Below are 25,328 nucleotides of genomic sequence, written 5' to 3'. Positions count from 1 at the left end.
GCTGGTGTTGTTCAGGCACAGGTACCAGGGTGAACCAGCCTGATGGCTTTGAAAGGAGAAAAGAAAGCCTGTGGTGAGGGCAGGAGGGACTCAGCTGGTTGAGACCTGGAGCCTATTGGATTTTCCGTGCTTTAGGTGCCCAAGCCCCTCTGGAGGCTGCAGGAAGGTGGGATATCCAAACGCCTGGGGAGATGTAGTGGTACGTGTGGGGGAATGTGCTGCTGCAGGAAAGCCCTCTCATCCAGCAGGGAGGAGAGCGTGAGGGTCTGGAGCAGCCCACCCTCACCTCGCACACTGCCTCTTTCCTGACCGCCGGGGGAAAGGAGGGAGCGCACCCCTGCAAGGCCTCGCGGATTGGGGACCCCAAGGCTGAGCTCCCTTTGCACAAGGGTGAACAAACGCCCTCCCACCGGTGCCGGGCTCTGGCACCGAGCTCAGGTTGGTCTCCCACCCCCCAGAAACACTGCTTCGGTCTTAGACCCTGCTGGCAGGGTGGGAGGGTTTGGAAGCGTGGGAGTGCAGTATGCGGGTACCGACCACATCTTCCCTGGGAGCGATGCCACCGGCTTTGACAGAGGGCACAGTATCGATTTTGGGAATCTTCTCATGAAGAAAGAGTCGCCCACAAGCAAAGCAGCCGGATGGATAGGAGCCTGCGGGGGATGCATCCCCGAGAGACACCGCGCACAAGCACACCCATCGCAGGTGCTCAGGCGAGTCAGGCTCACACGCCGAGCCACGACCACGAGCCTCCCGCATCCCACAGCCTCTCCTCGCGGCCGGGCGGGCAGAGCCAAGGGCTGCCCGGCTGCCTTCCCCGTGGCTGATCCAGAGAGCCGGCGTGCTGGGCAGGGTGCGGAGCGGCCGCGGAGGGGCTGCTGGCATCCACGGGGAGGCTGCAACGCAGCCGTGGAGCCGAGGCTTTGGCCACCTCTGCCGCCCGCGGAGGGCTGATGCTGTGTTAGGTGATGGCATTGCTGCTGCATCTGCCTTGCCCTGCAGACCCGCCTGCAACCCACACGCGGGCAGGGCCTGTTGAGGGGCTACAGGTGCTGGACGTGGACCCCAAGGTCTCCCCCGCACAGCAGCACCACCAAACACTCGAGCTTTGCTGCAGTGCACCCATAGATACACAAAGGGAATGAGCCTGGGACGGACTGATGGAAGCATCCCCCCTCTCCCGTCCAAACCCGGGGACAAGCTGCAGCATCTCCTGCTGCACAAAGCACTGGGCACGGGTCACTGGCAGGACACACGGCTCCCACACCCGCAAAGCCTCTGCCACAGAAGGGGTTCTCGGGATCTGGGCTTCACTCCCGCTGCTGCTCGGCTCCCGCCCCAGCATCACCCTCAGCTCTGGCGTGCCCACGGATGCAGTCCTTCCCCTAGAGCACGGAGCCTGAGCTGAGGGCAGAAGCTAAAGGCACTCTGTCAAGGCGAGCTGGAGATCAGCACAGCTCCAAGGGATTTGGGGTGATTGCCCCAGCTGATTGCAGAGGGGAGGTCTGCCCGGAGAAGATGTGAGACTACCTAAGCTGTACCTCTAGGTCAGACCCCATGAAAGGAGTCTCTCTCTTTCCAAGTATCCCTGTTCATTCATTCCTCACACAACCCAGCCTCCGGCAGCTCCCTTCTCATTCATTTCTCCCTCCTTTTCCCTCTTTCTCATCAACATCTCTCCTTCCAACCTGTGTCCTATCTCTCTCATTCTCTCCCGCCCCCCCCTTGCCGCATCCCTCTGTGCATTTATCCCCTCTCACTTCTCCCATTTTATCCCAATGACTTGGATCCATGGGTCAGGCACTAAACGCCTGTTTTCCAGGTACCCAAGAGACCTCTGTGCTCTGCTCCCCGGCCGACTTTGGGGCTGGCGGCATGATGTGGGAATGGCTCGGCTGCCACCTAAGCAGGATCAGAGCAGCATCCCAGGTAGGAATGTGGGCACTTAACCAGGCACTGGCTGCGATAGCCAACTCCAGCGGGAGAAAAGAGGAGGAAAAGAAGGGAGGACGGGTCAGAGGAGCAACCCCAGTTCTTGCCCGAGTCCACAGCCTCAGCGACGAGGTGAGCTCCAGCCCGATCCTGCCTCAAGTGCCCTTTACCTGCGTGCACAGACTCCAGGTTCACCATCCTGCTGGAAGAGGGAAATCCGCGGTGCGCCCAGCCTCCTGCCGTCAGCCCCAGGTTGCCAGGGGCTGCCAGTTTGCCCTCCCTCCTCTGCCACCCGCTGCCTCTCAAACCAGGCGTGGGTCCGCTCCTGAAGGGACCTAGAGCTCCATTGCCTGTTGCCATGCAGGGCCAGGTGAGCATGCGGCGCTGCGCCACGCCTCGCCCCACCTCCGGCTCCCTTGGGTGCCCTGACACCCAACAGCCTGGCGCCCGGCCCATGCAAAAGCACCCATTTGCATATTAGTAACTCGGGAATGGATGAGTCCCTGCAGCGCTACCAGGGCGTGGGGTGGGGTGGGAAGGAGGGAGGAAGGAAGGTGGTTTGCCCGCCCTTCCCGCCTCGGCTGCACAGATGCACCCCGCAGCTCCCGGCGCTGGGCTGCGAGCGGGGGGCTCCGGGGGGGCTCTGCCTCAGCCTCACAGCAGAGTCGTCCCCTCGCCGATGGGCTTTTGGCTCTGCCCTTCGCCAGGCGTGGGCAAGAGGGGCCGAGGCGTCGAGCCAGGCTGGGCGGCAGCCGCCAGCGTGCAGAAGGGAAGGTATCCAAGGCGTGGAAGCAGCCCTTCGGCTTCTGCTCCGTCACTTTGAGCCCCTTCTGCCCACTCTGATAAACCCTGGGGTCTGCTCCGAGCGAGCCGTGAAAGCAGCCGGGCCTTTGCATCCCCTCGGTGTGGGCTGAACCCGCGGGATGCTGTGGAACCATCAGCACAAAAAGGGGAGCTGAGAGCGGAGCAGCAGCCTGGCTTGGCTAAAGACCCCGGGCAAGGCTGCGATCAGCCCGGGAGACCCCCCTCTCCTGCTGTGCTCCGTGCGTACAGGGGTCCCCCGAGAAGAGGGGAGAAGCGGCACGCTCTCCCTCCACCTCCACGTTGCTTAAAGCTCCAGTATTTCACTGCCTTCCAGGGGGGAAAAAAATATCCCCCAACGTTGGCTTCTTCGTTAAGAAGCTGCCAGAGGTCCTCAGCCCACGCTCTGTGCCCTGGTGGGGCCGTCACCCCGACGGACCCAGCCGCTCCCTCTCCATGCCATGCACTACCTGGATGGCTCCAAACACATCCCAGGATGCCTGTGCTGAACACCTGAGCTGCTCAAACCCCTCCTGAAAGCGTTAACACGCGCAATTGGTAGCTGCCAGGTACAAGCTATCGCACATTCATCTCTCCCTGGCTAATTCACGTTCCAGGGCTCTTGGCTTTCCCACATCTTGCTTTCCCTCCTGGAAAGACAGGTTTCTCTGAAGAGATGGGTGGGCGGGCAGGCTCTCCCAGCCTCACCTCCAACCCAGTCCCACGCTCTGGTGCTGGACTGGTCAGAGAGGACATCCTCAGGAGAGGGCAAAGCGATGGGAGGAGAGGATGGATGTGTTAAACGAAACCCTCCGAGGAAAGAGGAAAGAGGGGAGAGAGAGGGAAAGTGGGGAGGAAGAAAAGTTCCCAAGCCAGACTAAGAAGAGGTCAACACGGTGGGAGGAGAGGATGAATGTGTTCTAGGGCTGCAGTGGTCAGAGAGGACACCCTCTGGAGAGGGCGAAGCAGTGGGAGGAGAGGATGGATGTGTTAAATAAAACTCTAGAAGGAAAAAGTGGAGGAAAGAGGGGAGAGAGAGGGAAAAAGCAGTTAGGAAGGGAAGTTGCCAAGCCAGACTAACGTTTGCAGGACAGGGTGTGAGGGGAGGTTTCTGCAGGCTGCATTTAGCGCTGCTCCAGGAAGCAGAAAGGTGACACTGGGTGGTTTGCGCAGGCAGCTTGTTTGGAGCTGCTGGAGGGGCTGGACTCCTGCCATGGATCCCAAGCCCGTGGCAGAGCCCCAGCCATTCAGACCCTGCTCCTCGGGGCGTTCCTGGGCAGCTGCTGGGCTGTTTTCAGCATGACCCCCACATCTGGGTTTTCCCCATCTTAAAGGCTGACGCGATCAGGTGTCTTCACTGCGTCAAACATGGGTTTGCTGGTGGACGCCAGCCAGTTTGAAGGGCCTCTAGGGCACGAGAAGAAATGCCCTGGAAAGGCTGGAGACCATGAGAGCTCTCCTCCCTCCACACCAGAGCAGCTTTTGAACACCATCCCTTGACACAGCTCTCCCCCCTGCTGGCTTTGCCTTTCTCCAGAGCCCAGCAGCCTGCCCTGGAGCTCCAGGGAGGCAGGATCCCCCCGGCAGCAGCTCCAGGATGGGATGCTGGGCATCCTGCATCCCGGGATGCTGTCCCAGCCATAGGCGGGGCCGCAGTGCCCTCTCCTGGCCCTGCAGATGCTGCCAAATACAACGGGGAGCCTTCCAGCCACCAGTCCCGCTTTGCAGCTGGAGACAGTGGCTTTTTCTGACTATTGTGGTCAGGAAATAATGAACATTTCCGGGTTTTTTTCTCCCCAAACAGCTGTGGAGCAAAGCCCTTCACCTGGGTACCCTTGGCTCCAGTGATGCGCCACGCAGGCGTGAGAGAATCCATCATGAGAGCATCCGAAACATCTCTGATGCACAGAGAGAGAAGAAATAGGGGAGGAATGACAGCATCAGCACTCCTTTCTGCTGCGGAAATAAGATCACCTTCTCAGTAACAGATTTCTTCCTCAGATCTCATCTCAATCTCCCCTCTTTCAGCTTAAAACCATTCCCCCTCGTCCTCTTCCCTGCACTCCCTGATCCAGAGCCCCTCCCCAGCTTTCCCGGAGCCCCTTTCAGTCCTGGAAGCTGCTCTAAGGTCTCCCCGGAGCAAATCCCTTCACCTGGGCACCCTTGGCTTCAGCATAAGGCAAAGCAGGACAGAAACCATCATTAGGCCACCTGAAACGCCTTTGCTACCCAGGGAGAGGAGAAATAGGGGAGGGATGACCACATCAGCACTCGTTTCTGCTGTGAACTAAGATCTCCTTCTCCAGGCGAAGGAAGATTTGCTTTAACTCTGTCCTCAGATAAAGTCTCCTAGATGCCAGCAGATTTTTTTTACTACAGCCATCACTGAATGATCCATCCACTCTCATCCTCACTATGCATACGTTCCTCCGCTCCCATCGCCAATGTTTATTCCCCTCTTGAGGGAAGATAAGCTCTGCAGATAGCACTTGATTTATGGAGTATGGCCTTTGGACAGGCCCTGAAAGCCCAAACTGCAGAAAGATGTTATGGAATCTCCCACTGCTTTTTCCCAGCAGCAGGGATGCTCAGCAGTGCCTCCTTTCCATGCCAGGAAGCTCTCCTGTCTCCACCTGCAACAGCTGCTTTTGGAGAGTGTTAAGTACATCAAGAAGAATAATTTGTCTTTGAAATGGCAAATGCATCACAGTGCAGGTGTCTTCTTCGAGCAAGGCTGAGGACAGACGGATCCTGCAGGAAGCACAGCTGTGATTTGGGGGATGGACCACAGGCATCCCTGGAGGAAGCTGTGCAGCGATCCTGCACTCCTCCACCCCGTCTCTCAGCGGAGCAGCACCCTGCTCTGCCAGCACCCACTCGTGGAGGCCAGGAAAGCTGCACCACGGGGCTCCGGGGCTGCCCAACCCCATCCTGGCGTTATGTTGGGACTGGTGTGGTTTAATATCTTTTTTTTTTCCAGACATGGACAGCGGGATTGAGGGCACCCTCAGCAGATTTGCTGGGGACACCAAGCTGCGTGGAGAGATTGATGGAAGGGATGCCATCCAAAGAGACCTGGACAGGCTGGAAAGGTGGATCTGTGCAAACCTCATGAAGTTCAACAAGGCCAAGTGCAAGGTCCTGCACAGGAGTTGGAGCAATCCTACGCACAAACACAGGGTGGGGGGAGAATGGATTGAGAATAGCCCTGAGGAGGATTCGGGGTGCTGGTGGTTGAAATCAACATAAGCCAGCAATGTACACTTGCAGCCCAGAAAGCCAAACCGTGTTCTTGGCTGCATCCGAAGCAGTGGAACCAGCAGGTTGAGGGAGGGGATCCTGCCCCTCTGCTCAGCTCTGGTGAGACCCCACCTAGAGCCCTGCATCCAGTCCTGGAGTCCTCAGCACAGGAAGGACATGGAAGTTGTGGCTGCCCCATCCCTGGAGGTGTTCAAGGCCAGGTTGGATGGGGCTTTGAGCCCCTGATCCAGTGGGAGGGGTCCCTGCCCACCATCCTCGAGCCCCCCAGTGCTGCTGCTAAATGCTGCGGTTGTGCAGCCCATCCGAGGGACATATCCTGGTTTCCTGCCTCCCCTCAAAGCCCAGCTCGACCAGAGTGCACACAAACCTTGAAATAACTGAGTTATGAGTTGAATAATGAGTTGAGCTCAGTGCACGATGCCCATCACCCCCTCACTTACCTGCTGCTCCCAGAGCACCCATGACACAACACTGGCCCTGCTGTGCACAGAGAGCTCAAAATGCCTCAAAAACCCCTTCCGCTGCACTGCTGAACATGGGGATCCAGCTTGTAAAATGCTGAATCATCACCCCTAGATCAAGGGGACCATCACCTCTAGATCCAAGGGGAAGTTTCAGTACTGTTGTACACAATGCTGCTTTTCTAAGGTGGCTTAGGAATACCTTGACCCTGTGCCACCAAAAGGACCGGGGAAGAACCTGAGATGTCTCGATGATCCAAGCACCTCAGAGGAAATAAGGACCACTACAAAAAAAGCAATGTATGGATATGTACTACCCAGGGCTCCCAGCAGAAAGGTGCGCTGCTGCCCCGCAATCCTCTCCCACCCTGCTCAAGGCAGAGAACACATCCCCATAAATGCTGACCACCTAAATGAAAAAACACCAATTTCAGCTTCCCCAGAAATCCCAGCGAGGGGGTAAGTTGCCTCGGTAGCTCAAGCACAGAAGAGCTGAGGTTGCATTAGTCCCTGTTCCGCCTCTACATTCACCACACTAGGGGGAATCAGCACTCCACGTTTCTCCACAGGCACCGAGCAAATCGCTCAGAGCCGGCCCAACCACCCTCATCTCAAGCCATAGAGCAACAAAGACTTTATTGAGGCTGCTGGACCCAGACGAGCTGCACATCTGCAGAATGTCCCCTCATGGGACCTCACCATCGCTCAGAGAGAGGAGCAGGCACCACCCTAACACCCAGACTTGTTTCTACTGCTGGTCTTGTATTTCACCTGAGCTTGGGCTTGAAAGTTCCACAGCTGCCGGATGTAAATCCAAGCTGTGTCCCTCCCGAGGGGCCGGGTGGAGGGTGTGCTTGAGATGCACGACCTCCCTGCTAAGTGCTGTGGCCGTCCTCAACAGCAGGACTGTCCCCCATCCCCACCCACAGGTCTTCAATGTCCTACGCACAGGCTTGAGACTTACCGCATGGGAACAACCCTTCAAGAGCCCAAATAACGGAACACACAGAGATTACGACGCACGGAGAATCTCTTAGGCCAGGACTGCTTTAAAAAAAAAAATCAGTTTATTTTACCTTACAAAGGATAAATAATTTGCTTTAAAAAAAAATCATTTCAAGTGTGTTTTACTTCATGTTACAATATTAAAATACCTTTCCCTTCTCCCCCCTTAAGTGATCCATACAAAAATAATTTTGACCAAATTCTTTGTCAAAAATTCCTCTATTTTAAGCAAAAAGGCACATTGTGAAGGCTTTTCACCAGGAGGTACAGGAGTTCACGATGACCCCAACAGCCTCTCTCCCCTCCCAGCTTGGTTTACCTTGAATGGAAGAGGAGAGAAGAACCAGGCAGCACTCCTGCAGTGTTTTTTTCCTGACACACTCCAGGTCTACATCAGGGTCAAGGCCATCTTAATTGTTGTCCCTTTTACACAGAGGGGAAACCAAGGCACAGCAAAGCAGTACAATTATCTAAGAGCTTCTTGTGAACAGCTGGCAGAGTAGGACGCAAAACTGGATGTAGATGTAGAATGTTGTCTTCTTCAGTACGAACCTACCTAGGATCATCCCCCAGCTCACAACTGCAGTGTTATGACGGTAGTCGTAGGTCCTTAGATGTTTCTCAGTGGGAGAGTTGCAGAACCCCAACACAAAAAGTTAGGCCTTCACTAGTCTAAATAGGGATTAATTAGAGCCCTAATTACCAGCCCTTTAGTGGCAAAAGTAATTGCTGGGATACATCCCCCCATCACATCTCTAGCTACAGGAAGGATGTCACAGCCAGCTGGGCACTAGAAAAGGCTACAGGCAGGCTCTTGCTTTGGACAGGCTTCGTACCTTCCTTGTTCAGGGTATGCGGTCCCAGAAATCAGCCATTTTCCCATTGGGAAATGCTGTTGAGTCACCAGGAGGTGGTGGAGTCAGCAAAGGGGCTTCTTTGGTAGCAGAGATGTTTGACAGCCCAGGTGACCAAGACCATTTCTCTCCCTGCCCTGCCCACTCATCAGGATGCTCAAGGCTGATGACTGATCAGAGCTGCCCCCTTTCACATCTGCTAACTCCAGAGTAGGGCAAAACACACGCCTCCCGGTGCTTCACCCCAGAAACTGGCATCTCCTGCTTCTTCCAGGAAGCTGAGTCTCCTGGAGAGCAGAACATCAACACGTGGTGAGCTGGGCTCACTTATCTCGGTGTGAGGCAGTGAGAGGTGGGGAGGGAGTCACAGGGGGCCAGAAGGAAAGGCACATACACAGAGCTCTCCTGGTACATGGCACCACTATGAACCGTATTCCTTCTTTGGAGCAGCCAGCTCCAGGAGGCCCTTAGCATTGTAAATGGTGGCAGGAGGCAGATGAGCTGCCTCTTGAAAAGGTCTGGCCTGGCTCCGCTAGGTCTCCTCGTCCCAGAGACACAGCTGCTTCTGCGGCACATAGTAATCGAAGGTGTAGCCCTTCTGGCAGCTGCGGATGCCACATTTGTAAGACGAAACCTTGCCCCCAGCATCGCGACTCTTGCAGTACTTCAGCATGCATGGGTACCACTCGATGCTCAGCGAGTAGCTGCAAATGCAGGGCTTCCAGCGGTCTGCACACAGCTTGCAACGCTGCAGGTCAGGGAGGTCAGAGGTCTGTGGAAGGACCTCAAACATGGACCCATCAACCCCTGTTGGAGAAAGCAGAGAGACATCGTTCAGGATGTTGCCAAAGGGCAAGGCCAAAGAGCCACCAAAGCAAGCGCGGCTCTCCTCATCTGTCCTGGAGACTGTGCAAACAGCGTAAGGTTCGAATGCACTTCCAGGGGTTGTTTGGACATAAGTCTGAATAAGAACCATGGGAGAAGAAAGGGCTCTGGGGCAAGTAAGCCAAGATATTTGGGTTGTTCAGCCTGGAGAACAGAAGGCTGGAAGGAGACCACAGAGCAGCTTCCGGTATGGAAAGGGGCTCTGGATCAGGGGAGGGCAGGGATAGGACAAAGGGGAATGATTTTCAGCTGGAAGTGGGGAGATGGAGATGAGACCTTAGGGACAAATGTTTTGCTGTTCAGGTAAGGAGGCCCTGGCCCAGGGTGCCTAGAGCAGTGGTGTCTGCCCCATCCCTGGAGGGGTTCCAGGCCAGGTTGGATGGGGCTTGGAGCCCCTGATCCAGTGAGATGTGTCCCTACCCAGGACACGGGGTGGAACTGGATGGGCTTTAAGGTCCCTTCCAACCCAAAGCATTCCATGATTCTATACACAAAGCATGTAAAGAATGTATTTCTTTTGGGTGATGGACCCAGTGAAAGGCTAGTTTGAAAATACCTGCTCCGTAGGGTTCCCCAGGAGAACACCATCAAAGAGAGTCAGATAAGCTAACAAACAGGCAATACACATGCCTCATCTGCCATAACGACAGTGAAAGAAAAGCCAAAATGATCTGTGCCAATCACCAGGAACCTGGCAGGAGATATCACAGCAGAGTGCCAACTTCCTGACAGGAGCACTTCCAATGAAACTGAAGGAAACCTACCTTTCTCTAGCCAAAATTTGACATCTTCTTCTCGGGTGTAAATTGCTTCTTTGGCCTCGGCACAGACATTGTGGATGTGAGAGCTCAGCTGAGCTGCCTTGCTGAAGTTGACAGCGACGTCCATGGTGAGATGTTCCAGGCCCCGCACCTCCTCGGCCTGCCGCACTGTCCTGGGATTTTTCTGTAGAGGATGAAATAATGAAAACTTGAAGCCTGGTTGCAACGAATCATTCCTTAGAGCAAGTCATGATTTCATGCCAACATAAGAAGATGCACAAATGGATATTCCTCTGTAAATGCATCTGCATCTTATCTTGATGGAAAGCAGTCAAATCTCTTGTTGATGCTGAAGCTGATGATTGTTTATAGAATCATAGAATGGTTTGGGTCAGATGAAACCTTAAAGCCCATCCAACCTGGCCTCAAATACCTCCAGAGACATCAACAGGGCATCAACAACTTTCCTGGGCAATCTGGGTCAGGGCCTCCCCACCCTTACACGAGAACATTTCTTCCTTCCTAAGATCTCATCTCAATCTCCCCTCTTTCAGCCCTCAGGAATTTCCATGGTGATTGCTCCAGCCATCCACCCACTCTCTGATACAGGCCAGGCTAAACTAAGTCATGCCTCCTTCTACATCAGTAAAACAGAATCGATGCTAGCAACAATCTTTGTTTAACACAAAGTCCCTCAAGCAAGAGGGGTGGTCAAAGGTAAATCTAGCAGGTAAACAAATGGGAGCTGCTTGGGAAGGGTATCCAGGCAGGACAGCTCTAAGAAACCCTGGATGGACTGGAGGATGGAGCCGGCATTAGAGCCAGCTGCAGGGTGTCTCTTACCTGCCGCAGCTTTGCCATCGACTCGCTGGGGATGATCTCGTTGCGGTGAAGCCGTGTGATGAAGCAGAGCGCTTGGAACTGGCTCTGGCCCCTCTCCAGCTCCCCTAAGATTAAGGCACGGAAGATCTTCACCTCCTGACAGAGAGATAAGTAAAAGAGAATGATAGTCACAAATCTTTACCATCAGTGGCGTGAACAAAGAAGTCAGGGTCAAAGAGAACGGCTTCAGCCAAAACAAAGACCAAGGTCTCCTAGTTCTGCTCCTGAGCACAGTGGTGTAGTTCCAGGTTTGATCTCACCCAAAAGCCTGCAGCACAATAACCGGCGTCTGTAAAGAAGTGAGGGTTTTTGCAATCCCACTGTGGCAGGGACAAATTGCTGCCAGGTCACATCCCACATCCATCCTCAAACAATAGCAGGGAGTTTCTTTCCTTTACCAAGAAGGGAGACGAGCCTCCAAGGAGTCTCATTTTGTTTTGCTTAGCACATAGCCATTATGTCCATGCATCACTCAAGACAAACAGTCCCTAATTTCTTCTGCTGCCTTCCCTCAGTTGCCTCTGAGCAACTGGCATCCTGGAGAACAAACTATTCCTTTCTGATCCCAACAGCACGTGGGACAGAAATGAAAGTCAAATTCTTAAAGTCAGAAGGAACCCATTATCATCAGCTGCAGCTGACGTTTTTCTGCCCAGGTCAATATTTTTGGCAATCATATACAGAGCTCTTGACACAGATTGCAGATCAGCTCCAAAAGCAGCTTGGAAACCAAAACCAGTCACAGCAACCTTCATGTAAGGTCACAGAGTACCTCGTTCAGTAGCAAAACCTCCCTATATCCTGTCCTGGCATAAACCAACACCAATTTCTATGCAGGTATCAATTCACCCGGCCTCTGGCTTCAGGGAGATTTGCACACTCGGTGGGACTCTGCCATCCCCTGTCCTGGTGTCGGATCGTACTACTGCAAAGGCTAAGCAGATGGATCGGAGCGGTGCCTCCTTCTCCTTAAGAAGAGCAATTATTGCCTTTTGGCACCCACCCACAGCCATCACTCTTAACAATGCACTCCACAGAGAACTGGACAGGTATTGGTGCCTACGGACCACCAAGAAGAAACTATACCAGCCTGCTAAGATCATTCCTCTCCTCCCGAACTGTTCCTATTGTATGGCTCATAAGCCCAGCTTCTTCCAAACCTCATTTTGCTCTGAAAAAGAGGGAGCTTTTCTCTTTCCCACAAGCTCCAAGCAGTGTCCATGCTCAGTTTTTCTGCAGACTAGCTGACAGAGCCCACTATTTATTCCCTGCCTTCTCTACCACATCCAGAAGAGAAAAGGGTAGGTATTTCAGTGAACATCTGGACAGGTCAAAGAACAGCTGCAACGTGGGATTTGTTTCCCTCCCCAAAACAGGAGAAAAGATTTTGCCGAGTGCATTTGTTGACTGAAAGCTCACTACAAGAGCAAGACACGAAGGAGGTTTGGGAAGAAAGAGATTCCAAAAATACTTGTGAAATTATGACAGACTCATTTTTTGAGAGCTTTAATGGAGAGAAATCCCACTGAGATTCTGGCATCACTGGAACAATCCACATTGCCCTCTCCATTGAATCCAGCTGAGCTCCTCCGCTGTGAGCTCCCATGCTGCGAAGGCTCCAGGATGAGTAGACTAAAACTGGTACGTAACCCTCACATATTCTTCTGCTGCTAATTTAATTTTCATTCGCTTTGAACAACCAGCATTCAGTCTGGAAAAAGCAAACAGGGATAGCCATGGGTTGTACTCGGGCTGAAAACCTCTACAAGGAGATTAAAACCTCGAAGTACATCCTGAGTTGGAGGCGATTTTTGTAAAAATGAGAACATGCTGAGCAACTGATTAATCCTTCTGAAGGCTCTGCGGAGACCTTAGAGCAGCTACCAGTACTTAAAGGGGCTCCAGGAAAGCTGCGGAGGGGCTCTTGATCAGGGAGGGCACGGACAGGACAAAGGGGAATGGGTTTTCAGCTGAAAGAGGGGAGATTAAGATGAGATCTTAGGCAGAAATGTTTTGCTGTGAAGGTGGGGAGGCCCTGGCCCAGGGTGCCCAGAGCAGTGGTGGCTGCCCCATCCCTGGAGGGGTTCCAGGCCAGGTTGGATGGGGCTTGGAGCCCCTGATCCAGTGGGAGGTGTCCTGGCCCACAGCAGGGGAGTGGAATTGGATGGGCTTTAAGGTCCCTTCCAACCCAAACCATTCCATGATTCTACGATTTTGTTCAAGCACTTGGCTGCTACTGCATGTGTCATTCTGAAGAGAGTAATCCCACCTTCACGTGGCTCCGAGCAGTCCCAAAGTGACCCTTGCTGTGGGTTTCAGAGTAGTGCTGAAACTGTACTATGTGCTGGCCCATTTTCTAGGAGACTGTCCTGCAGTGACCACTCTCTCCTGAGCAAGAAGTCACTTTCTTCTTTTCCCCAGCTCAGCTTCACCTCTCTGCCTCAAAGCCATGCTTGACTTTCTCTAGCTTTCCTGCTCGCCCTGCCCTGGCTACACAACCTCAGGTGGAGCAAGAACTGACGCCTGTCACATTAAAAACATGTCATGCTCCTCACATGGAAAAAGCAACTGAAGTTTTTCCTACTGAGAGAACCTTTCCCTCCCCTGCCACCTCACCTCTTTCCCACCAGTGATGAATCAGTGCAAGGTGGGTGCCCAGCCAAGGTAACAAACAGCACCTTTAATTCTGGCTTTCTGCAAAATCTCCCAGCAGGGAACAAGCCTCAGCAGAACGCTGCCTGTGCAACACAGATGAACTCATCATGGGGGCGATGAGATCCTTGGCCCTGACCTGCGCTCATGTGGTGGGTAGAGTTACAGCTATTGTTTAGGTTCGAATGACAAACGCTTGGTCTAACAAGAACAAGCAGTTCTGCAGTCATGCTCTGACCAGGGCACTGGAGGGAACCATGGCCTTGGCTTTCAAAGCAAGGAGAGAGCAGCTCTGCTTTCCTAAAGGCAGAATGCAAATGAGTGCACTGAGCTCCCAACACCCCACATTGCCTGCACCTACCGAAGGCGCTTCCAGCAAAGAAGTAACGTGCAAGGCGAAGCAGGGAAATCAAACTTCATAGATTCATAAAATCATTAAGGTTGGAAAAGACTTCTAAGCTCTTCCAGTCCAGCCATCAGTCCAACTCCACTGTGCCTACAAAACCATGGTCCAAAGTGTGACATCTACATGCTTTTTTAACACCTCCAGGGATGGAGATTCCACCATTTCCCTGGGCAGCCTCTGCCAGTGGTTCACCACTCTTTCAGTACAGAAGTTCCCCCCTCCATTTCCAATCTAAACCTTCCCTAGCGCAACTTGAGGCCATTTCTTCTCATCTTACCACTTGTTACTTCTTCCTTCTTCACGCTGTCCTCAGCCAGCTCCTCTAGGGACTGTCATCTGGGGGGTGAGAACAACCCAACCTCCATTTCTAGGGTTTATCCAGAAGGGACTTACAAGCCTGTGTGGTCTAGATCTGAGCCCAGCATCTTGACTTCATGTTGAATGGAGCAAACCAGTTCCCAGGGAAATAAATTATTTCAATGCCTTCCTCCCCACAAACTCATTCAGCGTTCCTGCCAAATTTCTCACCCCCAAGGGCATCAGTGCTGCTGTGGGACCCACTTTTGTCTTGGCTGTTGTGTGCCAGCTCAGAGTGGTGGGTGTGTGCAAAGGGGATGCACTGCTCAGGGCGCCGGGTAACATCAGTATCCCCGGGCCCGAGTCCTTACCCTGCCGGGAGCCTTTGCTGTGGTCACAGCCCTGTCTGCATTCCCCAAGGGAACGGCTACAACTGGCCAGAAAACTGTCCTTGTACAACAAAGAAGGTGTTACTACATCCGCACTGCTGGTCCAGCCAGCTGAGTTGCCCTGACTGGGTGGGGATTATGGTTTTTAACCCCTCTGCTGCTGGAAATAGCCAGAATGAAGACACTTTGGTACACTGTCTCTTGTGCTCAGGTATCTTCCCCCAGAGGGTGGTGGCGCACAGGAGCAGCTCCCAGGGAAGCAGTCACAGCTCTAAGCCTGACAATATTCCAGGAGCATTTGGCCAACGCCCTCAGCCCCACGGTGTGAATGTTGGGGTTGTCTGTGCAGGGACAGGAGCTGGACTGGATGATCCTTGTGGGTCCCTTTCAGCTCAGGACATTCTATGATTCGATGATGATGATCTACGAAAGCGAATTAAGGACGTGCTGAGAGAATTAAGCAATAAGGTTTGACTCCGATTCCTACAAGCACTGAGCAGTCATAAATCCCCATAATGCTCCAAGATGCTTGGAAAAGGCATCCTCTCGTTCAGCATCCTCATGCACAGCACCCTCAACCTTGAGGGATGCCTAAAAGTAACTGTCAGGGGCCACTTTTGAAGCTCGATCGTACTTAACAAGTGATTTCCCCAATGCCCTGGAGTAAGCAACATGTAGTTCTGGCCGTAAGGCAGGAGCTGAGCCCTCCATCTCTGTGCTTGTGCTGCCTTTGCATGCGGTACAGCTGCCATCAACCCACACTTGGAGGGACCAGTTCAAGACAGTGTGTTTTCAGGCACCTCATTACAGCTTAGGGTAAGAGACACCACCACGAGCCTATCCCATCCTTCCTGGCTTCCCAAAAGGTGCTGAATGATCCTCCTTTTGTATTTTCAGTATCTCTGCCACTTTCCAAACTACAAAGGTATAGCCTTTGGACAGATGCTTTCCTACATCACGTAGTCACACAGCACCTAACATGATGGACCCCTGGCATAAGGAAATTCCCAAGACACCAACCCCAGCATATCACATAACATCAGCTTTATTAACAAGACTGGCAGCGCAAGCGTTAAAATACTATTCCCCATGCTTTCCCCCTGGTGTTTCCAGCAATCAGAAGGAAAAAGAAATTTTTCCATATCTTTGTGCTGACCTTGAAATAAACCCACCCACTTTGTTCTCAGGCTGCTGTTTAACAACTGGCAAGATCATGCTATTCGTATGAGACACAACATTTAGGGTTGCTGTCCACTCTTGCTCTTTTTTTGCAAAATATTTTGTGCCTGACAGTACCACACAGGAAGAGAAAAAGTGTTTTCGTCACATTCTTTCAAGCTGCAAGAAAAGAGGAGAGGAGGGCTATGAGCATGATCTGAGGGCTGGAGCACCTCCCATACAAGAACAGGCTGAGAGACCTGGGGTTGTTCAGCCTGGAGAAGAGAAGGTTCTGAGGAGACCTTAGAGCAGCTTCCAGGACTGAAAGGAGCTCCAGGAAAGATGGAGAGGGGCTCTGGATCAGGGAGGGCGGGGACAGAATGAGAAGGAATGGTTTTCACCTGAAAGAGGGGAGACTGAGATGAGATCTGAGGAAGAAATGTTTTGCTGTGAGGGTGGGGAGGCCCTGGCCCAGGGTGCCCAGAGCAGTGGTGGCTGCCCCATCCCTGGAGGGGTTCCAGGCCAGGTTGGATGGGGCTTGGAGCCCCTGATCCAGTGGGAGGTGTCCCTGTCCATGGCAGGGGGTGGGACTGGATGGGGTTTAAGGTCCCTGCCAACTCAAACCATTCTATGATTCTATGAAACTGCCTTCACTGCTGCACTACCCTGAAAACATCAAGTCCCAGTTTGGACTCCGAGTGACCAGTCTGTGCTGCGCTAGAGGATGAGAGAAAACACCTTGGTGTGTCCTAAAGACAAGATTCCTTCAGGTTCAGCCCTGGAGGGGAGGAAAAGAAAGGAAAACCCATCTCTGTGAAGACCCAACCAGTGCTCAAGTCCTGCCCTGTGTCAGAGCACACCAATAAACTGTGACATTAGTAACTCCTTTCTTCTCCAGTCCTTTTTCAAACAGCAACTGCTCTTCAGCAAAGAAAACAAAAAAATTAAAATAAAAATCCACTTGTGGACCAACTCCTTGCAGTTTAAGCCAGAGATGTGGAAAAATCTTATGTGCAAAACCCCGGCATCTCAGCCATAGCACGACTGCACAACCCAGCTTGGGAAGGCCAGATCAACGACCCCAGCTGCTCTCACCAACGCTAAGAGCCTCAAGAACTTTCCTCCGGAGAGGAGAAGTTGTGTAATATTAGAAAGATGAGCACTAGAGCAGAACAGGGAAATGCCTGTTTGCAGCCAGGAGTACAGGTCAGAAGGGGAAGCCTGGTCAAGCAGCTGCTTGCTCTCACCATTACTCACTGCACCACAAATTCATCTCCTTGATCCTTTATGCCTTTCTGGCTTTATTCAGCTATTTTCCAGCAAAGCCATAAACCATAGACAGACAGTACCCAACTGTTCTAAAGCTGAAGATTAGAAATTGACTTCAGCAAATCTGATGCTTGCAAAGCCTTCCAGGGACCATCTCCTCGGTATTTCCAGCAGGAGCTGAGAGGACACATGGAGCTAAGGATTCAACATATTGAAGCCAAGATACCTCCAGAGAACCTGTTCCTACAAGCAGCTCAACTATAATAAGGATGAGAGTGAGAGAAGAGCTAACGCATCCTCTGTTGGATTTGTAGATGAGATCTAAGAGCAAGGTCCCCTCCAGAAAAGCTGAAGGAAGTGAAAAACGCTGAAACAACAGCTCAGGACACCAAAAATTCACAAGTCGCATCCCAGGCTCCCAAAGGGCCTACCTAGAGGATCTGCAATGAGCTTGGATCTCCCTTGGCCAGGAACACAGTGTGGTATGCAAGTTTGCGAACTGCAGGCTGAAAAAGTCCTTCCATCCTCCTTTAACTTCCCTGCTGTACGGTGTCTCCTTGGAATTTTTTTTATGGGACTAATTTCCTGCATGTGTGCTGGAGTAGATGGAGCATGCGATAACATCCCAAATCACCACGGCTTCTGCTAACATCTCAGAAAGAGGTAGGCACCACCCTGCACTCTCCAGGTGGAAGAGGACCACCTGAGAAGCTTGCAAGGGACCAAAGAGCATAACTAAAATGGGAAAAAGCACCAGAACAATCCCCGGCAGAAGGCTCCAAGGTTCACAACACGTTCAGACACACCACCTTATCTCATGGGTTTGAGCTTCCTCCTGCCTCAAAGCAAAGTCCACCTGAGCAAACAGTATGACTAGAGGGTTGGAACAAGGCAACACCGCTGCGCCACCCGGACAGCCATGCCACCCACAGGGCAGCAGACAGAGCTCTTCCCTGTGCAACAGAAATTTCACTGCATCCAGCCAGGCTTGGCATGCTCCAAAGAATGCCATGCTGGTCCAGAAACTATCATCTCCTGCTGAGAAGCATGGGATCTTAGGATTCAGCCCAGCAAGCATCACCTCCTGCAGAGGGACCACCTCTAATGCTGGGCGGGGAGGAAAGGTTCCTCTTCCAGGAGGGCTGTTTTCAGGCCTTCAGACAGCTGTCAGTCAGACGTTTCCACACTACAAACTCACACACATGCTCCCAAAGAGAGCAGGAGTTTGATAAGAAGCTAACTGCACCCCACACGCATCGTGGAGAGATGTTCCAGAGGTACAGCAGAGCATCAACACCCCCATCAAGGAGGCAGGAACACGAGATCCTCCACCGCACGAACTCTCCTGTCCTGGCCCAGTTCCATGCCTGCCATGCAAAACTACGCTAATCACAACTCAAAGAGGAAACGGATCTGCTCGGGTCAGCTGGGTGCAGGGAAGGCTTTGCCACCCACCTCACAGGGGTCTTTACCACCTATTTTGAGGACAGAAGCAGCCCAGGCTACAGGTGCAACACCACTGGGGAGAGCAGCCTGCCTGAAGGGCTTGGGAATTGCTCTGCTGAGCCTACAAACAAAGACCCCAACAGGACGGATGGACATCCATCAGGACCCTCCATTCCTCAGAGGCAGTTCTGGCTCTTGGACCCTCAGCCAGGATTTCCCAGGCTCCACATCGGTCCAAGGTCTGGAAGGACCACCAGCACTCATACCACAAAATCCACATGACAGAGTCCTGACCTGGTCCTTCTGCTAAGCCCGCAAGGGGTGAAGGGCAGGAGCTGCCATACTGCAGTCTCTGCTCTCCTCCGCCCCAGCTCACCTTGGAGAGCCAATCCGCAAACCACGCCGGAGGGCTATCCCACCACCGTGGGTTATCCCGGGGGCTGGCGGGGGGGGGGAGGCGGCATCCCACCACCGTGGGTTATCCCGGGGGCTGGGGGGGGAGCATCCCACCGCCAACTCAGCCAATTATCACCATGTGAAAGTGGACCTCCAAACCACGCTGTTGGCTATGCCAGGGCTGAGGGCTATGCCACCAGTGCCCTTCCTAGGGGTTCGCACTATCCCGGAGGAACTGGGGGGGGGTTATCCTACCAGTTATCCTGGGGGTTGGGAGCAAACCGGAGGGGTAATCCTATCGCCACTCTCCTCAGGGCTGGGAGGACCACAGGAGGGCACAGCCTCTCTACACACTCATCCCCTCAGGGTGAGCCGAGCATCCCTGTGGATCCTGGGGCGGAGGCTAGCCTGGGGGGTCTCGGGGCTATGCCGGGGGCTATCCCGGGGAGCTGGGGGCTATCCTGGAAGCCTTGATGCTATCCCACTACTGCGCTCCCCTGGGCCGGGAGACCACAGGCAGGCACAGCCTCTCCACGCACACATCCCTCCAGGATAAAGAGTTAAGCATCCCTGCAGATCCCGGGGCTGGGAGCTATCCCGCCGGTGTGGGTTATCCCGGGGGCTGAGGGCTATCCCGGCTCTGGGGAACCACGGGCGGGCAACGGTTTTATACACACGCATCCTCTTGGGGCTCGCAGAGTACCCCTGCGGATCCCGGGGCTGGGGACCACCCCTGGGGGCTGGGGGCTATCCCGGGAGCCTTGGGGCTATCGCACCACCGCTCTCCCCGAGCCTGGGGGCTATCGCGGGGGCTGGGGGACCGCAGGGACCACGGTCTGACACATCCTTTGAGCACATGCATCCCCCGGGGCTCGCCGAGCATCCCTGCGGATCCCGGGGCTGGGGGCTATCGCGGGGGGTCTGGGGGGCTATCGCGGGGGGTCTGGGGGGCTATCCCACCACCGCTCTCCCTGAGCATGGGGGCTATCCCGGAGGCTGGGGGACCGCTGGGATCACGGTCTGGCACATCCTTTGAGCACACGCATCCCTCGGGATCCCTGAGCATCCCTGCGGATCCCGGGGCTGGGGGCTCTCCCGGGAGCCTTGGGGCCATCCCACCACGGCTCTCCCGGGGGCGGGGGGCCCGCAGGGACCGCGGCACATCCTTTAGGCACGCGCATCCCCGGGGGCCGCCGGGCCCGCGGGCTCTGCCGGTGCCGCTCCGCCACGCTCCCCTCGCGCGCCCTCCCCGCTCCGTACCTGCCTGAAGTCCGCCGTGAGGGTGACGAGGGCGCCGTCCCCCGCGCGCAGCTCGAGGGCGATGCAGTCGGCGCGGCTGTCGGCCTGCAGGCTCTCCTCGGTCACGCTGCCGCCGGGCAGGCGCACCCGCACCCGCAGCTCCGCCCGCGCGGCCGGGCCGGGCCGCGGCACCAGCGCCAGAGCGAGCAGCGCGGGCAGCGCGCGCACCACCACCATCCCCGCGCGCGCCCGGCCCGCCGCCGCCCGCCCCCGCCACTGCCTTAAAGGGGCCGCGCGGCGCGGGGGCGGGGCTGGGGGGGGCCGCGGAGCAACGGGATCCGGCAATCCCGGAACCCCAGAATCGCTACAGCGTGGGACTGCCGGAGCCTGGAGTCCCGGAATCCCGGAATCGTAGAACCATTAGAATCCCAGAATCGCAGGATCGTAGAATCCTGGAATCCCAGAATCATTAGAATCCTAGAATTGTAGGATCATAGAATCCTACAGAGTTGGAGAATCGTAAGAGTCACAGAATCCCAGAATCCTGGAATCCTAAAATCCTGGGATCCCAGAATCATTAGAACCCTAGAATCGTAGGATCATGGAATTGTAGGATCCTGGAATCCCTGAATCCTGGAATCTTGAGAATCCTAGAATCGTAAGAATCACAGGACACAGAGCTGGAGAATCATAAGAATTGTGCAATCCCAGAATCCTGGAATCCTAGATTCACGGAATCCTGGAATCGTAGGACGACCAAATCCTAGAATCACAAGGATCATAGAATCCTGGAATCACTAGAATCCTGGAATCTCAGAATCCTGGAATCCTAAAATACTGGAATCCTAATATTGTGGAGTCCTGGAATCCCAGAATCGTAGGGTCACAGAATCCTAGAATTTTAAGAATCTGGGAATCATAAGAATCCTGGAATCTCAGAATCCTGGAACCGTAGAAACCTAGAATCCTAAAATCATAGAATCCTACAATCATAAGAATTACAGGACCAGAGAATCATAGAATCGTAAGAATCACGGCATCCCAGAATCCTAGACTAATAGGATTCTAGAACTGTAGAATCCTAGAATCACAGTATCATTGACTCGTAAGAATCCCAGAATATAGGATCCCGGAATCCTAGAATAGTAACAACTGTAGAGTCACAGAATCCCAGAGTCATAAGAACATCAGCCCTGGAACCCCCCCAGGGATGGGGCAGCCCCCGCTGCTCCGGGCACCCTGGGCCAGGGCCTCCCCACCCTCAGCGGGAAGAATTTCTTCCTAATATCTAATCTAAATCTTCCCTCTTCCACTCTAAAAGTCTCCTGGGGCAACTATCATCCAGGCGAGACCTCACCAATCCTGCACAAATACACACCATTCGGAGCCCTCTAAACACGCGGGTGCTATGAACCGAATGGCATCGATGCGATTGCTCCGGCTGCATCCTTACCGGGCTGCTGGATGCGCGCCTGCCCCTACGGACATGACACCGGCCACCGGGGATTTTCTTTCTCAGGCACGTGGACCCAGGGCACTGCAGACCCTGCAGCTCACTCTAAAGGCTCCCAATCTGCCCTTCACCCACTCAGTTCTGCAATCACTTCCAGATGGGCAGATGCTCATGAAGGGCCCCTTTGATTTCTAACGGTCTCTCTGCAAACACAAAGGTCACTGTGGCAGCAGGATCAGGGATCCGGAGAAAGAGCTTTGCAAGGAGAAGCATGGAAATAAATAGAAACAACCATTTAAATCCACACTTCCAGGCAAAGACATCGCTCTTGTCCAAGTAGCACTTCTTGGGAGACCTCATACAAGTTTTAACTCTGAATTTTCACAGTTTCCCTCGAATTGCCTCCTTAGAGTACTTCCCAGGAAAACAGCAGTGCTAAAAGTAAGAGGAGAAAAGAAAAAGTTAAGAGGTGCAAGCAGGGGAGGAAAGAAATGGCTCAGCTCATATACAAAAGCAGGAGGAGGGCTCCCAGGGTAGAAATGTACAGCGAGACAGTTCCTCCCGACAAAAGCTGCAAAGCAGAAGGCCCCCGTTCACGGCGATTTATTCAGAGGAGATTATGCAAAGAGACAGGAGGACCCAAGCAGGGGCTGGAAGGAAAAGTGCCGTGAGGTCAGTAGGCACAACTAATCCTCGAGAGTCTTCCAGTCCTTAGGGCCCAGCTTGTTTCTGAGCCCAAATCTGGAAACAATTGCCCTGTTCTGCCAGGGCTACTTCAGATCTGTCAGCTTGCAACCAAGCCCCAGGCACCAGGGCTCCGTGTGATGCCACGTGTGCTGCAGGATAAAGGGAGACAAGGCTGCGTTCCCTGCAGCCCCGTGGCAACACGCTCTGCCAGCTGCAGGTGTTAGCAGTGCCCACAGAGTACCTGTGTCCCGTGGTGCGAGAGGCGATTCACAGAACCATGGAATGGTTTGGGTTGGAAGGGACCTTAAAGCCCATCCAGTTCCAACTGGGCAGGGACACCTCCCACTGGATCAGGGGCTCCAAGCCCCATCCAACCTGGCCTGGAACCCCTCCAGGGATGGGGCAGCCACCACTGCTCTGGGCACCCTGGGCCAGGGCCTCCCCACCCTCACAGCAAAACAGTTCTTCCTCAGATCTCATCTCAGTTTCCTCTTTCAGATCAAACCCCTCACCCCTCATCCTATCCCTGTCCACCCTGATCAAGAGCCCCTCCCCAGCTTTCCTGTAGACTCCTTTTAAGTAGTGTTTAAAATAAGTTTTAATTCAGGACTACCTTTCACCCTGTGGCCGAGCGAGTGACGTTCGCTTAGAATAAGCCGGATCATTTTCCTCCTGGTACCTCCTAGAGCGAAGGAAATGGGAAAGCAGGCTGTCTCAGAGAGCTCTTTATGAGGCTCAGCACCTTGCCAGGAATGCTGCAGTCCTGCAGACTGCAATGTGAACAAAGCACAACTGAATCCTGAATCTGACCTGGGAAGGGTAGATTTGATCCCAGTTCCAAAATGAATGGACACACAAACAAGAAACACTGGAGGGTGCGATTCAAAACACTGTCTGGTAACGGAATTGAAGAGCAAGTAGCAGAGAAGAGAAATGTAACTGGGGAGCACAGGAGAGAGCTTTGCTGAGATTTGGAAGAGACTGAATGCTAACAGAGGAGAGACACTGCTGGTCAGCATCCGAGCGAGAGACACGACCAGGTTAGTGGTGGGTGGGGAATTACTGAAGAGCAAGTACAGCTCAAAGACTTTGGGGCAGGTGTGAGTGGCCAAAGCAATGCATTAGTAGTGTCAAACAGCCCCTTCTGCCTTCGCTCTTTGCTAATACAGGACAGCTCTTTGTGCACGCAGGCTCTTTTCTGGGCTCTAGGAAAGGCTAAACACGCTTTACAGTTCAACGTTCCCACATCAGGATTGGTCGCTGAGTTTCATTTAGTTTCACTAAATGTTAATGGTCTGAGCCAAGACTTTCTGGTATGTGTGTGCGCTGCAGTCTTTTTACTGGGAGGAAACTTCCATTAAAATACCTCAGCTGTGTTTGAGAACAAGGTTGAGGAAAAATACGCTGTTAAAAGAAAACACCCTCCGCTGTGCTTTGTTGTGAAGTTCCAGCAGGGCAGTGCGTGGGAGCAGGGGATTACAGGCTGACACGGGCTTTGCCTTGGTCCCTTAGATGCATCCTTTGTCATCCCTAGGGAAAACCACTACTATTTGGCCAAGGTACAAATCTTCATTCTCTCTTCCTCACCTCAAAACTTCATTTACAGAAGCTCAGTGTCACATTGGCGCCTTGGAAATACAGGAAGGGATCAATGCCCACTTAGACCTGGACTCAAAGACAGCTTAGAGCATTAGCAGGGAAGGGAAGAATAGAAGCAGAGAGTGAGAGAAGTCCTATATCATCCTACACAAGGCTCTGTGGGTAAACTACTTGTAAAAGCCCTGCCTTCCCTGCATGTGAATTTACCAGGCAAACAAAAATGTTTGCAGCCACTGTCTTCACCACTTACCACCCACCTGCTGTTGAGTGCATGCTGTCAGGCTGGATGATGCATAAATACCCGCACCATCCTCCCCCTTGATTCATTCCAAGAATACATCTGCCCTGTCTCTCATAAGGACCCCCCAGAAAAAAATCCTTTCCCCTCTTGGTCCAAAATCAGATGGTGCAACATCCTCTCATCCAGCCTAGGATGCTTCCTGGCAATCCCCTGAACCCAAGAGGTTTAAGACCAAAGGGAATGAAGGCCTTTTCCCCCCTTGCTGTTTCACCCCTACGTGAGCGATCCGTCAATACTCTGGAGGCCATTAGCATCTGAAACTTCCCTCCCACAGATGAGAAAGCAATAATTACTGCTACTTTCTCATCAACTTACAGTAAGGCTCTGTGGCCAGTTTTCTTATTATGAGCATGAAACCCATGTATTTAAAACACCACAACAGCAGCACTACCAATACATCAAAGAGCGAGGGTGAATGAGCTGCTTATTCTAAGAAACAATCTCAGTAATTCAGTGGGGAGCTGGGCTGTGCGAAGCTGGGCAGTGGGAAAAGCAGCTTGCTGAGAACCAGCAGCAGCTCCACATCCTTCACCTTGGGAGGGGTGAGAGACACACCTCCCCTCCTCTGCGGCAAAGGGAAAGCAGCCCTGCCTGCAACGGGTGACTGGAGGATTGCCGGGGGCTTTCATGCAGGTGCAGCACCGCAGCTCTTCCAGATCTCAGCTGATCTTAGTCCTACACAGTTCTGCTGTTGCAGAAACAAGCTTTAGCTCTGCCAGCACGGTTCCCCTCCACCTGCTGAATCAACAACCACAGCAGTTCCCAAGCAGCTCTGGATCCTCAGATTGTCTCTGCTTCTTCAAAAAGGCCTCTTGTTTGCCATTTCAGGTTGCCTTTGCCTTCAGCATCACACACTCTTGAACAAAAATTCAGTGCAGAAGCCATGAAGCAGCTAGGAAACCCTGGCTGTCAGGGAAGGCACACATCCAGGGTAACCTCAGAAGGTCTGTGCCGTCCATACTAAACTCCTGGGACCCCAAGAGCAACAACAAGCCTTAAACATCCAGCCTCAGTCCTCCCCCTATCCCTCCTCTGACCTGGTTCTACTCTCCCTTTTAAGCAATGACCCTGGTCTCCAGCCCTTACCTGAGCTCCACTGCAATTTGCATTTATTGAGCTTGACTTGTCTCCTCAGTGTGAACCGGGCTTATCATCTCACACTTGCCTGGTGCTCACTGGCCTTGGCTGAACCAG

General features: G+C 53.5%; 2 protein-coding genes across 4 annotated transcripts in view; both read right to left on the bottom strand.

Annotated features, from left to right (window-relative positions):
• POU2F3 (POU class 2 homeobox 3) overlaps nt 1-2,388 on the bottom strand; it is a 45,403-nt gene extending 43,015 nt beyond the window's left edge. For 2 of the 3 annotated variants that reach the window (XM_054087188.1, XM_009569887.2), the window contains exon 1: nt 2,103-2,325. In XM_054087188.1, coding sequence (XP_053943163.1) covers nt 2,103-2,310 — 208 coding nt within the window. In that variant the 5' untranslated portion in view covers nt 2,311-2,325. Of the gene's footprint in view, nt 1-2,102 lie in introns of all 3 variants that reach the window. The other variant, XM_054087187.1, reaches the window with a different exon arrangement.
• Nucleotides 2,389-7,543: 5,155 nt separating this feature from the next.
• Nucleotides 7,544-20,366, bottom strand: OAF (out at first homolog). Its single transcript, XM_054087112.1, has 4 exons — nt 20,116-20,366; nt 10,804-10,938; nt 9,964-10,144; nt 7,544-9,121 (listed from the first exon to the last, which is right to left on the bottom strand). The coding sequence occupies exons 1-4, from the start codon at nt 20,329-20,331 to the stop codon at nt 8,847-8,849; spliced, it is 807 nt and encodes a 268-aa protein (XP_053943087.1). The 5' UTR covers nt 20,332-20,366; the 3' UTR covers nt 7,544-8,846.
• Between the last annotated feature and the right edge of the window lie 4,962 nt (nt 20,367-25,328).

The sequence above is a fragment of the Cuculus canorus genome, chromosome 23 (assembly GCF_017976375.1).
Source record: "Cuculus canorus isolate bCucCan1 chromosome 23, bCucCan1.pri, whole genome shotgun sequence".
Classification (NCBI taxonomy): Eukaryota; Metazoa; Chordata; class Aves; order Cuculiformes; family Cuculidae; genus Cuculus; species Cuculus canorus.
Note: the sequence above shows the minus strand (reverse complement) of the source record. Positions and strands in the feature narration are given on the sequence as shown.

What these genes read in the sequence shown, in the direction of transcription:
- OAF (XM_054087112.1), bottom strand. Translation starts at nt 20,331, where the DNA reads ATGGTGGTGGTGCGCGCGCTGCCCGCGCTGCTCGCTCTGGCGCTGGTG. An exon ending in TCACGGCGGACTTCAGGCAG is followed by an intron (nt 10,939 to 20,115) that starts GTACGGAGCGGG and finishes TCTCTCTGTCAG; the next exon opens with GAGGTGAAGATCTTCCGTGC. An exon ending in CGATGGCAAAGCTGCGGCAG is followed by an intron (nt 10,145 to 10,803) that starts GTAAGAGACACC and finishes CATCCTCTACAG; the next exon opens with AAAAATCCCAGGACAGTGCG.